Source organism: Notamacropus eugenii, chromosome 5, assembly GCF_028372415.1.
Source record: "Notamacropus eugenii isolate mMacEug1 chromosome 5, mMacEug1.pri_v2, whole genome shotgun sequence".
In the NCBI taxonomy this organism is placed as follows: domain Eukaryota; kingdom Metazoa; phylum Chordata; class Mammalia; order Diprotodontia; family Macropodidae; genus Notamacropus; species Notamacropus eugenii.
This window is the reverse complement of record NC_092876.1, coordinates 333,907,518-333,923,911: the sequence shown is the minus strand read 5'-3', so window position 1 is coordinate 333,923,911 and position 16,394 is coordinate 333,907,518. Positions and strand designations below refer to the sequence as shown.

At 37.9% G+C, this 16,394-nt stretch overlaps 1 protein-coding gene across 8 annotated transcripts in view; it reads left to right on the top strand.

Annotated features, from left to right (window-relative positions):
• Positions 1–11,821, top strand: part of CEP63 (centrosomal protein 63) — a 55,323-nt gene extending 43,502 nt beyond the window's left edge. For 4 of the 8 annotated variants that reach the window (XM_072613602.1, XM_072613600.1, XM_072613601.1 and 1 more), the window contains 6 exons: positions 1,161–1,275; positions 1,575–1,772; positions 2,767–2,853; positions 7,746–7,951; positions 8,582–8,870; positions 11,298–11,821. In XM_072613602.1, the coding sequence (XP_072469703.1) occupies positions 1,161–1,275; positions 1,575–1,772; positions 2,767–2,853; positions 7,746–7,951; positions 8,582–8,870; positions 11,298–11,456 (1,054 nt within the window). In that variant the 3' untranslated portion in view covers positions 11,457–11,821. The remainder of the gene's footprint in view (positions 1–1,160; positions 1,276–1,574; positions 1,773–2,766; positions 2,854–7,745; positions 7,952–8,581; positions 8,871–11,297) is intronic. The other 4 variants (XM_072613608.1, XM_072613605.1, XM_072613603.1 and 1 more) reach the window with 2 other exon arrangements.
• The last annotated feature ends 4,573 nt before the right edge of the window (positions 11,822–16,394 follow it).

Genomic DNA, 16,394 nt, shown 5'->3' with positions numbered 1-16,394 from the left:
CAGCCCTAGAGTATGGTCATAAATGAAACAGGTGAGAAGAGGATGTAAACTGGATGTCATCCCTTTTCTTCAGAAGTGTAATGTAGTTGAATGAGTCACAATCTAGACATGAAATAGTTGAGAATAGTTATAATCAACTTGTTGATAAGTGTTTACAAATACACACACACACACAAAGAAAAACCATCTTATTTTTATAAATGTTATACACACACACCAGTTTATGAATGTTCATTAGGAAATGATTGGTTATTAGGGGAAGTTTACTGATGGGAAATAAGATTTGAGTATCTTGGAAGGGAGAATTATGGATGATAGTAGGTTAGCATCTTTTCTGCAAGGGAAAATGATAGATATAAAGAACAGAAGTTGAAGTTAGAAAGTTTGTGGGAGTCAGCATGCACTGTGGCTTGGGTGAGTCAGAGTTCATAATGTAAAAGGATGATGAATGAAGCTTGCAAAAGTATTTCAGATTTTGAGTATTAAGTAGAAATGGTTAAATTTGATATGTCTCTAAGGGATTCTTACCCTGGGGCCCATGAACTTGGCTTTTTAAAAGAGTTTTTGATAACTGATTTGAACTCATGCCTTCCTGATTCCAGGTACAGTGCTCTACCCACTCTGCTACCTAGTTAGCTAGAAAGCTAGCATGTAATAAAGTGATAAGGACTGAGACCAGAGTGGGGGTGAACAACTGGACAGAACTGGATGACTCTTGAGAGACTAAAGAGAGAAAGGACCATTGGGGCTTGTAAACATTGTTTGGATTGGAGGGTGGGTTGGGGATAATTTGCAGTTCTTATGAAGGAGAGACAGGCATCAAAAATAACTTGAATTTTCAAGCCTTGAGGACAGATAGAATGATGGTGCCTTTGATGGTAATAAAGAAACTGGAAATAGATGCTAATTTTTTTTTACTGGGAGGATTCTGAACTGAAGGCTTTTAATTTTGAACAATTTTATCAATAGGACATCCAAGTAGAGAGCTGTTTTTGAGTCATTTCTAGGTTAATGAATTGGAAAGAGGATGAGCAGATAAGGGTAGAGGTGGGGATTTGGAAATCCTCCTTGCCAAGAGTGTTAAAAACCGTTTTGCTGTTAACATGATTCAGGTGCTCCTAAACTTGAACTCTTTTTTTCTTTTTTCTCCTGTCATCTAGCTTGGGATCTGTGAGTACAACATGCAAACAGCTGAGTGAAGAGCTAGTAGAAAAATATGGAGATCTAAAGGCGATGGAAGACTCTAACAACCAGTACAGGCTGGAGATTAAAAATGTAAAGCTCTGCTTATGTATCTGTGGCAAAACCAATCTGTATTTAACGGACTCTGGGATGTTAAGGTCACGTAGTCAATAAACGGCAGAGCTGAGCTTTAAGTATAGTTCTAGTTAGCTAATGTTCAGGGGATCTCAGGTTATCTAGGCAAATAAGTAAAATTGATCATTTCTGTAGAAGATGTAGGTTTATTGGAAATATCGGCGTTTACTTTTAGTCAGGATAAAGATAAATATTTGCGTTAGCCATTTATTCCTGCTTAAACTTTTTTTGGAGTTATACTACCTTTTTCTTTGTAGCTAAAAGAGCAGATATTGCAGAATGAACAGACTTATACCTGTGCTCTAGAAGGAATGAAAATGGAAATCTCCAGACTGACACAAGAGTTGCATCAGCGTGATATAGCCATTTCTTCAGTCAGTGGATCTGGCTCCGAAGTGGAACACCACCTCAGATCAGAGCTGGAAAAGGCAGAAATCAAAGCAGTGGACAACAGGGTAAACCTACAGTGATCTGTCTCCGCATGAGACCATATATACCCCTTTACCTGAAGCTGGAGCTTGAAAAACCATCACTTTGTACATTAAATAGGTTTCCTGTAGTATATTTTACCCTTTGCATGTGGCAGAAGTCTAATCCTTTTATATGAAGAAAACTTGAATGATCCCATTACTAAAAGCAAATAAAATCTTTTAATAGCTAGTATTTTCGTTTAACTTAAAGTAAACATTTTGATAGTGGGTTAGGAGGCAGAAAAGCTGAATCGTTTCAACTTGTACTAATATTGAACAATGTGATTGCGTAGATGCAGTTTTTTGGTCGAACTTAATGATTTCTTCATCTTTAAATTCAGTTAGTAGATCAGAATTGGAAGCAAATTTAGAGGGTAGCTAACATCCTATCTAGATAGAGATCCTTCTCCATGTAGATTACTTGCCATATGGGACAGAAAGATCACTGTCACAGGGTATAGCCTATCCCCTTATTGGCCAGCTCTACCTGTTAACTTCTTTGTGTCCTTGAACTGAAATTTACCACCTTATAACCCCTACCAAGCTTCTTATCTACCAAATTAGACAGGTTCTGTGTTATAGTTAAATCCTTCTTATCTATAGCCTTGTTACAGTTACTAAGGAATAAATCACTTTATAGCTACATTTAAATATTTAATTTTTTTTGAGATGACTTTCTAAAACCCAAGTTCTATGAAAAAAGGTCTGTGTTTCCGTTTTTCAAAAGCCTGCATGCTGCAGCAGTTAATAAGGGAACCAATTTTGTGTAATGTCTAGCAGCTCAATGGGAGGGAGAAAATTGGGAAGGATTCATGCTTGCTGCCAAGAAAAGCACTGACTGCAGAAAGAGCATTCTGGGATTTCTCATAGACCAGAGTCATCACACAGGAATAGTGTCACAAAATCCATTTCGGGGTATGGTGTGTTTGAACTTTTCTGTTTGTATCCTTGTTTATTCATTTATGTTGCTTCTACCTAGGACATTTTGACACAACTGGAAGCACTTCGATTAGAAAATAAACAACTTTCTGAGACCTTGGTGAATATGGAATCTGGTCCATTAGGGGTATGTAAATAATTTACTTTCTAAAGTTTTAAAATAGCTATGTGGAGTCATCTGACAGGAAATAGGGGAAGAAATCAATGTAATTAACATTTTGCACTTAATTTTTTCAATAATAAGAAAATATTAGCAGTAGTGAAAATGGAAAATGTTCTTCATCCTTGCATAGAGATTATCTTATGCTGTGATGGAAAAAGCACACAGTTCACAGTATAAACTATTTCACATTATTAAGTATAAAATCATCCTACAGTGCTTCACTGGAGATTTCATTGGTGTGGGTATGCTTTCGATGGATGTAGGTTTACTAAAGATATAAATGGTCTTCCTGAGTTGTGCCAACCAAAAGAATTCGTTAGCTATCCTTCCAATGGCAGGCACTGCACCTGCCATTGGTTCTGTACTTGAAGTCTTTCCACTGTGGTAGAAACTTCTCAGTGTTGCAGTCTACTGATAGGACCTAAAGAAGCCAGGGTTATCACCTCACCTCAGTGAGCCATCAGAGAGGGTTTCAACCCTATTTCTACAACATGCTTTAAAAATCAGAATTAGTTAAATCCTTTCTTTCTATAAGATATCTCATCATTGGCTACGGAAATTTCTTTCAACTCTCATAAAATTGCTTATTTATTTTGTTCATAACCTTCAATCTGCAAGCATTTAAATTTATATTACATGTCAGACATTGTGTTGGGAGCTGAGGATCTAAAGACAACAGCTAGTCCCCATTGTAACGAACTGACACTCTAGGAGGAAACAACATTTATATATAAGCATACAAATAACATATAGGCATACAAAAAGTATGCAGGTAAATATAATGTAATTGGAAGGAAGTCACTTAGCAGCTAGAGTCATCAGAAGAGAAATTTTGTAGGAAATGGTATTCAAACTGAGCTTTTAAAGAAACTAGGAATTCTAAGAGGTCATGGTGCAGAGAGATAACATTCTAGACTTGGCAAAGCACCTGTGCCAAGGCATGAAGATGGGAGATGGAATGTTATGTGGAAGGAACAGTAAGGAGGCTAGTTAGGATGGACTGATCCCTGGAGAGATCAATGTATAATAAGCCTAGAAAGGCACAGTATCATAGATTCATTTTATGGGTGAAGAAACTGAGACTTAAGGAGGTGGTAACTTGGCCAAGATTACATAGCTAGTAAGTGTCCAAGGTGACACTTGAACCTAGGTCTTCCTGGTTCCAAGTCCAGTGCCCTGTCCAGTTGCCTATGCTGCCTTTCATGGGTTGGAGCCACATTGTGAAGGCCTTTAGTGCCAAACCGAAGAATTTGCATTTGATCCTAGAGGTAATAGGGAGCCCTTGGAGTTTGAGCAGCAGAGTGACATGGTTGTTGTACTTTAGGAATATCATGTTGGCCAGCTGTTGGGAGTGACAAGGCCTGAACTAGGATAATGGGCATGTAAGTGGAGAAAAGGGGATGAATACAAGAGAGGGTGAAGAAGAGTTAGTAAGATTTGGCAATTGTTTAGATTGTAAATGAAATACTTAAAGCCCGTTTAAGTTGTTCTTGCCTATCTAATTTTTAGAAGTTAAATGACTACATGGTATATGTTTACACATACATTGATTATCCTATATTTTTATCTGTTGAGTTGCGGAAGGGGATTAAATCATTATAATTTTGCTTTTAATCTTTGTTCTCTAAAGTAACCGACATAGTGGAAGCTTTACCTGTAACAGGGACTTGGAGTGATGATCTAGACGGAGATAATACAGTTCAGTGCTCACAGCACAGGATCAGAACTTGGAAGACCTGGGTTCTCATCCAGCCTCTAGCATTCTTTCACTGTATCACATCAGACAAATCATTTTACTTCTGCAGAACTTAATTTCCTTATTTATTAAATTTTGGATTTGGGTGGTCATGCAGACTCCCAGTTTCTATATTTTATAAATCCAATATATGGGGTGCTAGGATAGGATGAAGGGGAAATAATTACTCTTAATCATTCAACTAGTATAGGTTTCCCTTTTTTGGGAATATAGCATAGTACAAAATGACTTAAGCTATAAATCTTGTCAGAAAGAAGTGTTAGAAAGTGCTATCTCTCTGTCATCTCCCAACCTCCAGATACATACACACACATGCACACCCCCACACACATAAAGTTAAATTGGTGAGGTCAAGTCAATCATTTATTAAGCACCTGCTCTGTGTCAGACACTGTGCTAAGAGTTGGGGCTACAAGGAAAGACAAAAAACTGTCCCTGCTCTCTAGGAACTCACAGTCTAATGAGGGAGAGAACATAAAGGTAACTAAGTACAAACAAGAAGGGTATGGGATAACTTGGAGAAGCTTTCAGAGGGCATTAGCATAAAGCATTAGTACTAGCATTAGAGGGTGTATGAGGGAGTCAAGAAACAGCTTCCTGAAGAAGGTAGAATTTCAGTTGGGACTTGAAGGAAGCCAGGGAAGTCAGGAGAAGGAGATGAGGGAGAGAATTCCAACTGTTGGACACAGCCCATGAAAATGAAGACAAGGAAGATGGAGGGTCTTATATAAGGATCAACCAGTAGTCCAGTGCCACTGGATCACAGTGTAAGGGAGGGTGGGTGTAAGGTGTAAGAAGGCGAGACAGGTAGACAGGGTGAAGGTGCCTGGGCTATGAAGGACTTTGGACACCAAGTAGAAGGATTTTATATTAGATCCCAGAAGTGATAGGCAACTATTGGAGTTTATTGAATAGAGGGGTAACATGGTCATTCCTGTTATAGAGGTGGTAAGATCAATTTGACAGCTTATTGGAGGATGGTTTGAAGTGGGGAAAGACGAGGCGAAGAGACTAACCAGAAGTTATTGTAGTGGTCCAGGTGTGATGGTGATAAAGACCTACACCAGAGCAGTGACAGTGTCTGAGAAGTGGGAGGGAGAGAGAGAGTGATGTATGCTACAAAAGTAAGATTGATAGGACTTGGCAACTGTTTGGAATGAGAAGTACAGGATAATACCTAGAATGTAGGCCTGGGTGACTGGGAGGATAATGGATATTTACTCCCAAGTAATAGGAAAATTAGAGAGAATGGTAAATCAGTTTGGGACATACTAGTCCAGGGGACTTCCAGGTTAAAGTGTCCACTAGACAACTGGAGATATAAGACTGAAAGTTAAGAGAGAGGTTAGGGCTGGATAAGTAGATCTTATCTTATTTAATTTTCTGCCTAGAATTGATAATTGACTCCTTGGGATCTGATGAGATCACCAAGTGAAATAGCATAGAGAGAGAAGAGAAGAGGGCTCAGGACTGAACCCTGTAAGACACCCCTGCTTAGTAGGTGGGACCTGGATGAACATTCAGTGTCAAAAACTTTAGAAAGCTCAAGATGGATCATTTTACATATCAGACTGAAGTTATTTGAGATTGTTTTATATGTAATCAAATTCAGAACTTTGATGGAGTAGAGAGTCCTAAAATTCCCAAACTAGTTGCAGTTAACTTTTCTGCTACAGCTATATGTCAACCACATATCTAGTAGTATTTTTTTTTGAGAATTTGTTTCATATGACCAATTTGAAGAAAGACATTGAGTGAATCATTTATTAAGAAAGCTTGTCATTATTAGCATATGCAGGTGGTTCATGGGTAGATTTTTAAAGGTCACAAACATCAAAGAAAACGAAAAGCATTTTTGTTATGCTTAATTTTCCATCTGTTTATAGTTAGACTCCAGAAGATCACTGGGCACCTTTGAAATATAATTCTAGTTCAAAAAATAGAAAATACCAAAGTAAAACCCACAATAAAATGAGTTACCAAATAGGGACTACCCTAATTTAACGTGGTATTTATGAACTGAAAATATTCAGTTTTTTTGCAGGGCTGTGTGGGAGAAAAGGAAAGATATACCTGGCTCATACTCAGAAATTGTTAGGAAAACACAGTGTCCAAAGTTCAAGAACAATGAAATTTGTAGTCACAGAAGTAATGTGTCACTTGATTACATGTAGAAAGGGTAGACATTAAATTAATGTAGGAATTTTAAAAGTCATGGTGTATCCAAAGGTCTTCCATGTAAAACAGAATTCTTTCAGAAATATCTCATTTTGTCCAAAGGAAGGAACTTTGGGTACGTTCTTTCTAGAATAAGGAGCTTAACTCAGCCCTTTTCTTCCATAGGCTGAGTGTTCATAGATCTAGTGCCTCAATCTCTTTCTTGAAAAATAAAATAACTCTTTAGCTCCTGTTTTCCCACCTACACAATTTCTGCTTCTCATCATTTGACTGCCTTTCATCTCAGCTCTATTCAAGTTCAGGCTTTATAGGTTTCTTTCAGGCACATATAGGGCCACTGACTTTCCTTAGGAATTTTCTATGAGCATGGGAATATTATGGGAATAGCATTACCATGGCTATAGAAATAAATCTTCTTGTACTTGAGGTATTCTTGATCTAGTAATAGTTTAGGTGCATACAGTGTGTTATTATAGGTTATAGAAAGTATTTTTACATATGTCATCACATTTAAATTCCAGAATGTAAGGGACAATTTCCATACCTCAAAGCAAGGGTTTTTCCCCTCTAACAATCTTTTAAAAAGACTGTAATAGAACCTTGAGTTTTGAAAAATAAAGCTTTAGAATTACGGATACAAATTCTAAGATGGGTTTTCCCAGTCATAATCATGCAATTTCCCCCTCTTCTTCCACAATTTCCTTGACTTAATTTCTTTAATTTTTTTAAAGTGAGAATTTGTTTTCTGTCCCACCTCCTCTCTGCCTCTGGGAGAAAAACAAATTGAAACCCTTGTACCAAAATACAAATTCCCACATTGGCCAAGTCCAAAAATTTATGCCTAGACATAAATTGTTAGCACTCTATTCAAATACCAAAAAGTATAAATTAAAAATGACTGTTGCCTGTGTCCTTTTATTAGGAGATGGAAATTCCTCTAACAGAAATCCGAGATAGTTACATCAAGGCAATTAATAATTTAGCAACTGAAAACCAACAGCTAAAGAGGGACTTGATAGAGATCAAGTCTAGGCTGGAAGGCTCTGCTCATGGGAGCCAAGATAACTATGAGCGTGTTTTTAATGAGACACACAGCATATTGCCTGAGCTCAAGAATTCAGAGTACAGGTAAAGTGATTTTTTAAAAAAGTTTTCTTTAAAAGCAACTGCCCAAAAATAGATGTTGAAATTACATTTTAGCAACAATTTTTTTAGTCTCAGAAGTTTAATTTGCACTAAAATGCAGCTTTTTATTCTGCAATATATAGAAGACTTATTTTTATGTTAAAATTAAGTTTTATAGCCCATTAACTATTTGGAAATTTTGTGGCAGTGCTGTGCTTTTTAATAAAGCATTTCCTGATTGATGGTGACATCTACAGTATTCCACAGTGTAGAGTTCACAGCAGATTAATTGAACTGTCAGCCAGCCATTTCCATTTTCTCTTCCCCTGGTCTCCCTTTCCAAATCCATTGCTTTCCCCATGAGAAGCAAGCTTTTTATAGAAAACCTGTGCCTCTGGCTAATTCATTGTAGGCTACCACTATAAGAAAACATGTATCTGATGGAGAAACCCCTAATTTCATTTCTGTTTTCCAAAAATAATGATAATACCCAGTGTGAATTGCTACACTTCTTATAAATTACAGACTAATTGGGTGATTTGTTAGGTTTTAAAAAACGGACCCACTAAAGTTTTATTAGAAGAGAGCAAAATTGCTGTAATGCCCAATTGTGTTTTTTAATCCACCATCCAGGAGAACACATGAATTGCAGCATAGTCAGCATGAAGAAACTGAAAAACTACAGAACCTCTACAAGGGCGAGCTGGGAGCTCTTAACCTCCCGCATCCGTCTGTCGGAATGAACCCTGTGTCCAGAGCACGTATTGGATTGAGTCCCCAAATCAGCACTTACAGCTCTGCCTTCTCATTGAACTCTGACTTCTTTGTGCCTATGGCAATAGATGTAAATGAGGCCAACTTTTCCGATTCTCTGTCAGAGTCAGATGCTGCTATAAATCATCAAGAAGAATTTTTATCTTTGGTATGGAAGCTTTCCACGAATTTTCTATTGAAAGATGGAAACTGATATGGTCGAGGTGGATTAGAGTGATTTCTATGGTGTTAAATTGCTTTAGTTTTAGATACATTTGAATTACTGCCTTGGAACAAATGACTTTTTATTAAGCTCTCTGAAACAAAGAACGTAGAATTCTTTTATGTTTTATTGTATTGAAGTATTGATCAATAGAGAGGTAAAATAAAAGGCAAACTTTTAAAAACAAAGTGCTAGTTCCTAAAAATGATTCAGATCATTTTTTGCTTTCAGATTTTGGGAGATATAGGGAACTTGCTGGCCTTGAATTTGAGGAATGGTTTTAAGCAACTAAATACTATTTTCAAGTTTGCTAAACACTTTACATCTCTTACCTTGTTTTAGTTTTACAACCATCAGGTAGGGGGGCACTACAGGTATTATTTTCCCCCTTTAATAGATGAGGAAACTGAGGTCTAAGCAGAAGGTAGAAAGGAAGAAGAGAGAAAAGTAGACTCACATAAGGAATAGCGGAATAGCTCTCATGCCATCCATGGCCCCAGTGTCAAGGTTTAACTACCCTTAATATAGAATTTATCAATATTGAGCAGAGCCCATCTATTTCACAGAATCTAAGTTGAGAGACCAAACCCCATCTGCACAAGCATCCCTTTACAGTATCCCTAATGAGTTATTATGTAGCCCTCATTTGAAGACTCATGAGAGGAAATTTATTCACTGCCAAGGTGATTTGGGATTGTATCAGATGTTGCGGAAATTTCTTTTTTATTATCATTAATAACTTAATAATGTAACTTACATTAATTTAGTGCTTTGAGGTTTTGCAAAAGCATTTTTACATATACATTATCTCATTTGATTCTCACAACAATCCTGTAAGGTAAGTGCTGTTATTATCCCTGTATTACAGATAAGGAAACTGAGACTCAGAGATACTAAGTGACTTGCCTAGGGTCAAACAGCTAGTAAGTATCCAAAGTGAGATCTGAACCCAGGTCTTCCTGGTTTCCAGTCCAGCACTATGTACCATACAACTAAACTGCCATGTTGACCTAGAATTTGCTACTCCTCTCAGACTTGTTCCTAGATGCTCCTGGTTCCATTCTCTGGGATCAAGTAAAACTAGTCTGATCTTTCTACCTGACAGCTTTTCCTTTAGTTACTTTAAGTTAGTCATCAGGTACCTCTTCCAGCCTTAAATCTTTTCCAAGATAAACATCATTCTTCCAGCTAATCTTTGTACAAAGTAGTTTCATATCCTGTCATCAGATTATTCCTTCTTGTCCTAATGTGTTTTGTTTTGCCAGTGGCCTTCCTAAAACGTGGCTTCCAAACTGAGTATAGTCTCCCAAATGTGGTCAGGGCAGAGTATCGTTAAGACTGTTGTCTCCCTGGTTTGGGATAGTATGCTTCTGCTATTACAGCCTATCTGATTTTTTTGCATGTCTGCTAAAATTTTTAGGGAAAAAATAACGTTACAGAAACTATGGCTTTGTAATGTTTGAGGCAAGTAGATGTGCTTTTTTTGCCCTTTTGCTTCCTTTTGTCCCATGTTACAATTTAATTGATGAAGACTGTACTTTAGAAATGTAAAATTCAGTATGTAATCATTGTAATTTTTAATGTGTTAGGAAGACCCTGAATATAGTTTTGGTTTGTTTCTCCCCTTTTGGTTTTCAAAAGAGGGCATGACATGTTTTGCATAGTTGTGTTTTGAAGAAGGAAAAACATTGGCCTAGGGTTTGTTTTTCTCTTTTTAGTGCGGATCTATGATTTCAGCGTTGTGGACAATTCCCAATGTGGACTCTCCCTCTGTGGATGCAAATTGGCAGCCTAACTTATCTGTAATTTACTATCAGAGAGTTGCCTTGCTCTCGGGGAGACTGAGTGATCCCACAGCTAGTATATGGGAGAGGCAGGCCTCAAACCCAGAGTTTTCTGATTCTCAGGCCAACCCTCTTCTGGCTGTTTTTCATTTTGTCTAATCTGTGCTTGACAGCTTGTAGGGTTTTTGTACTTTTAAACGAATGTAACTTTTATTCTTCTTTTGAGGGTTTTGAAAGGGCAGTAGCCATAAAATACATTTCTGTTGGGAAACAGTGCGAATTGTATAAGAAGATTGTGCAGCTCAATCTTTTGTGGTCCACTTCAGGCCAATAATTTCATGCTTCCTTAGTAAAAGCCATTATCTTCCAGCATCTGAGTAAGGAGAGACTTGCGCTGCTTTTTGGTGAAGAGACTTTTTACTGATTTCTCTTACTCTTTGGATAAAAATAGAGGAATGAGTATTCCTTCAGAAAACAAACTGAATGCTGAGATAACTCTTTTTAAAAAACCCAGTCTAATGAATGGGTCATACTAGAAATTCATTCCTCTATTCAAAAGTTAACATTAATATTTTTGTTTCCTTTTTAGCATCCTCTGCCAACATCTCCCATTAGTTCAATAGCTACAAGATTTTTGGAAGAAGAAGAACTACGGTCTCATCATATCCTGGAACGCCTTGATGCCCACATTGCTGAGCTGAAAAGAGAGAGTGAAAGGACAGTGAGACAGTTCATAAATCCAAAGTAACTCATAATGTCAGAATCCTCCAAATACAATGACCCTGAAGAGTGAATGTCCTGTCCATTAGTGGAGCTTCCCAAAATGTGAACAATGCATGAAGACGATAGTGACTGAGTGCCTCAGTGAAAGCAGTAGTGAAGAAATGACCCTTCTCCTGAAAAGAATGATACCACCCTTGGGGCTGACAATCAGATGCATACTTTCTGTCTGAGGACTTCTGATAGCATCTACTCACCGGGCTAGACTTCTTTGCTAGTCTTTTTGTGTCACTTGCGTATTTATTGTCACAGAGATTGTGATGCTGTCTAGCTGATTCAAATGTGAATAGGTCTGTGTGCTAATTTAATAAAGATTTTATAATGTCTTTTCTACTTAGGGAAATGTTTTCTTTAATGAAAAAAAGGTGAAAGTTAGGTATTATGATCCAGTCTAACTTTGCTGTTACTGTATATAGTCTATTTGAAGAAAATATTTGGAAAAACATATTTTTCTGTGCCATTGACAAAATATTGCCTGTGTAACAGTTAAGATATTTCTATAAGCAGTCTTTGAGGTAGGCTTTCACTGGGCTGGAATTTTATTTTGATGTTGCAATGATTTCATAGCCTCCAGTATTAGAAAGTACCAAGGCCATAGGACACAAAAGCAAATAAAGTATCTAATCAGGTATGATTAGTATGGGCACAGAATATCATCAGTTAATAAAAATGATTGACAAGGGCCTGTGCTAGGTGCTGAGAATGTAAGTGCAAAGAATGAATTGTCTGCTCTACCATATGACCTTTTATTCTAATGGGGAAGACAGAGTATATATAAAAATGTATTCAGCATAATATAAGGTTAATAAATAAATACAAATATAGGGGAAGGATCAGGATCAGAGAAGGCTTCATGGAGAAGATGGTGCTTGAACTGTATCTGAAGAGAAGAGAGGGCTTCTGTGAGGCAGAAGTAACAAGGGAGTGCATTCCAGGCACAGACCCAGCCAGTGCAAACTCACAGAGGTAGGAGATGGAGTGTCCTGAATGAGGAACAGCAATAAGGACAATTTGGCTGGCTCAGAGAAGCGTGGGAAGGGGAATGTCCAATGAGACTGGAAAAATAGCTTGGGACCAGGATCCTGGAGGCAGCAGTAAGCCTGATGGAGCTGGTTGAGTAGGAGAGTCACATGGTCAGAACTCTGCTTAAGGAAAATGACTTTGGTAACTGTAGAAAGGCCTGGGAAATAGTGAGAGACTTGAGACAGGGAGACCCATAATTTAGGTGAGAGGTGATAAGGGCTTGAATGAAGGTGGTTATGATGATGAGTAGAGAAAGGTGAGATGTGGAAATAAAAAATACCAAGATTTGGAAACGATTTGGAGAGATTTGAAGGAGAGAGGAGCCAAGGATATTGCTGAAATGACAAACCTGGGACACTACAAGGATGGTAGTCCTTTTGGCAGAAATACGGGAATTTGGAAGAGAGGAGAGTGTAATGAATAATAATGAATTCTGTTTTAGATGTGTTAAGCTTAAGGGACATCTAATTTGAAATGTCTAACAGGCAATTGGAAATGAGGGACTAAAGTTCAGGGTTGACTTTGGGGCTGGGAATATATAGATCTGGGAGTCATCTGCGGAGAGATAATAGACTCATGAGATCTGATGAGGTTACTAAAAGGTAATATAGATCTAGGGGTTCCCTTAACTGTGTGTGTGTGTGTGTGTGTGTGTGTGTGTGTGTGTGTGTGTGTGTGTGTGTGTGTGTGTGTGTGTGTGTGTGTGTGTGTGTGTGTGTATGTGTGAGATGGACCTTTTTGACTGGTGAAGCTGATGAACCCATGTTCATAATGATGTTTTTAAATGCATAAAATAAAATACATAGGATTACAAAGGAAACCAATTATGTTGGGATAAACTTCAAAGGTTTTTTTTTTTTAAGTTCATTGATATCCTCTTACCCCACTACCCCAGGTCAAGGACTCTGAGAGGAAGAAGAGGGCCTAGGAGAGAATCATAGGAAAGACCCACAGTGAGGGAATGTTACTTAGCATAAAATGGCATTAAATGGAAGAAGTAAACATATGTAGATGGTCTTTGTTATATTACATAGTTTGTAAAGGGTAAGATTGCAGAAGTTTCAGTGAATAGGAAAATTCCTCAAATCTTTTCTCAAAATGTGTTTGAGAGCCTTTTGTGTTTTTATCATTTCTTTTATGTAAAGGAAATAATTACTGCATGTGTTGCTGGTTTAAATTTAATTTGGCATGACCCATGCTGATTTGTAGAGTAGTATTTACTTTTACAAATGTTCACAGACCATTCCTAAATAATATATTCTGGAATCTGGCCAGGAATCAAACTCAAACTCACTGATATGCAGCTTAAAGAATTTATTTTCTTCCATTGGGGTGGAAAATTGGGACAATTGCCTATCTCTAGTTTGATAGCACTTATATTTTTCATTATTTTTTTTTTGTTCTCTTCTTAATCTCGTTATCAATTTCACTTTAATTTTCACCAACAAATACCAATATTGAATATATAAATAAGAACCTAAAAAATAAGAAAAATGAACAAATAAAACAAGAGGCTATAAAAATTATGCGTGTCCACAAATTTTTATGAAGCAGTCATTAACCACAAACCAAAAGATTTGGGTGTTGACTTTAGCCCATTAGTAAAACTCCATGATTTTTCTAAGATCACTGATCTCAGCAATCCTATTGACTAGTTCTCTAAGCATCCTGGAATGCAATTCATTGACAGCCACTTTTTTCCCTGTCATCTCCTTGCTTTTGGTCAGTTTCAACTTATTAGTCAATTTTGTTCTTTCCTTCCACAGAAGCAAGACAAAATGAATTAAATCGTCCTTATTTAATGGGGGCATTGAACCCCCATCTGGAGATTTACATTATGCTCTGCCTGGTACCATATCTGCAGGGAGGTCTGGAAGGCCTGCTGTGCAGGTATCCCTTAACCTCTCTCTGCTTACTATATGATAATGAAAAACCATTTTAGTTGCTGCTGAGATAGAAGTGAATGTGTAAACAAATGGCACAAGCAGTTGAACTCTTTGCTTTGCTGGCAGCTTTCAAGTGAGGACAGAAAAGAAATGCTGTGGACTTCCAGGTGCAGGGGTGGGGGGAGGTAGCAGTAGTTGTGAACACCAGCACATAGTTTGCCATGTGGTTGTGAACACATACATGGTCAATTTATTTCTGTTGAGTTGTATTCTATCCTCAACTTAGGTGAATGAGTATCCTAGACAAAGTGAACCCAGTTATGAACTTAGTCGTTTCCAAAGGGTAGGAGCACAGTCAAGGATGCCCTTCAGCAAAAGGGGCCAGTAGCATCAGTAGCCAAGTCCAGGAGGAGTCAGCCCTGAGGAATGACCGGCTTAGCACAGTTCAGCAGCGAATTGACCTGGCAGCTGAGACTCTGTGAAAACAAGGCAATGACTCATCCGTTGGCTACGCCACATTGAGAACTGAGCTTGGGGAGGAGGAGGGAAGGTATTTTTTTTTTTTAGTAATTCTAAGTTTGAGCCTGCTTTCCCCAGAAACTGATATGATAGCATACCTCCTGTCTGCTCCCCCCCCCCCTTCAGGATGTTGTACTTTAGTCTGCTCTACCTCCTCAGTAAGTATCCCTTTGTAAAATCTGATGTTAATTGATTAATTGAAAGTGGGGAGATATTAATTGGTCAGATGATATTGGGGGAAACGCAGCAAATGGAAGCTTAAGCATTTGAGAACTCACAGCTCTTTTTGGGTTGAGATTTCCCTGGAGAGGTAAGCAGGAGCCACTTATTAGAGACTCAGTCTAATAATCTGATTGGGGGTTGGGAGAGTAAGCCAGAGCCTAGATGTTGCATTTAATAATAACTGAAATTCGTTCAGTACTTTAAGGTTTAGAAAGCACTTTACATACATTAATTATCTCAGCTGGCTCTTGGAACAACCCTGTGAGATGGCTATAGGCAAAGTTATCCTCCTTTTGTCAATGGAAAAACAGAGTGACTCATTGCCAAAGGCTGCTGAAAATTAGAGGTCAGGAGACTGGTTCACAACATCTGAGCCTATAAATTCCAATTGGGCAATCATGTCACATTTCTCCCATTTCCCTATATTCTTTAGAGGTACTTTGCACAAGATTGTCCCTAGAAATGTTACAAGTGTACTTGCCAGTATATTTCCATCTAAGCTCTTCTTTGGGGTAGGAAAACTTCTTCCCTGATGTAAGCAATTAGTTTCTCACCATGAATTTTGGACTAGTGGAACCCCATAGAATATGTGTGCTAAAGGATGCTGCCACATCAGGGGAGGTGGGATTGAACTGTAGGGTTTTTGATTTCCATTTGATCCTTGAATATCCATTAACAAACATTTTCTAGCCTTTTCCCTCTCCTGTGAAAGTCACTTCTAGCACCTTGTAATCTGAACCAGAACCACTGCTCTGCTGGTCTGTCAGGCTAGTAACACCTGCTTATGATCACACAGCTTATAAATGTCAGAGGTGGGAGTTAAATTCAGATTTCTTCCCATTTAAAGTATAGCATTTTTTCCACTGCAGCACATGGTCTCCCATCTCTTTTTTTATCCTCCCCTTTTGTTATCATTGATATTTTCATCCTAAGCAACAGTTTTTTAATGTTTTGAATCTTCTGGACCTAGCTTTTAAAAATTCTGTTTTTGTGGTCATCACCAAATAAGTTTTTTTCTTTTCTTTCTCTTTTTGGAGGGTTAAGTGACTTGTCCAGGGTCACACAGCTAGTAAGTGTCTGAGGCCAAATTTGAACTCAGGTCCACCTAACTCCAGGCCTGGAACTCTATCCACTGAACCACCTAGCTATCCCCAAATAGGCTTCTTTTTTTCTGAACCTATGGACTCCTGGTTTTCTCTCAGGACTACACTAGCAAAACTGATGATTATTGTCATTTCTTGCATTCTATTTGAAGC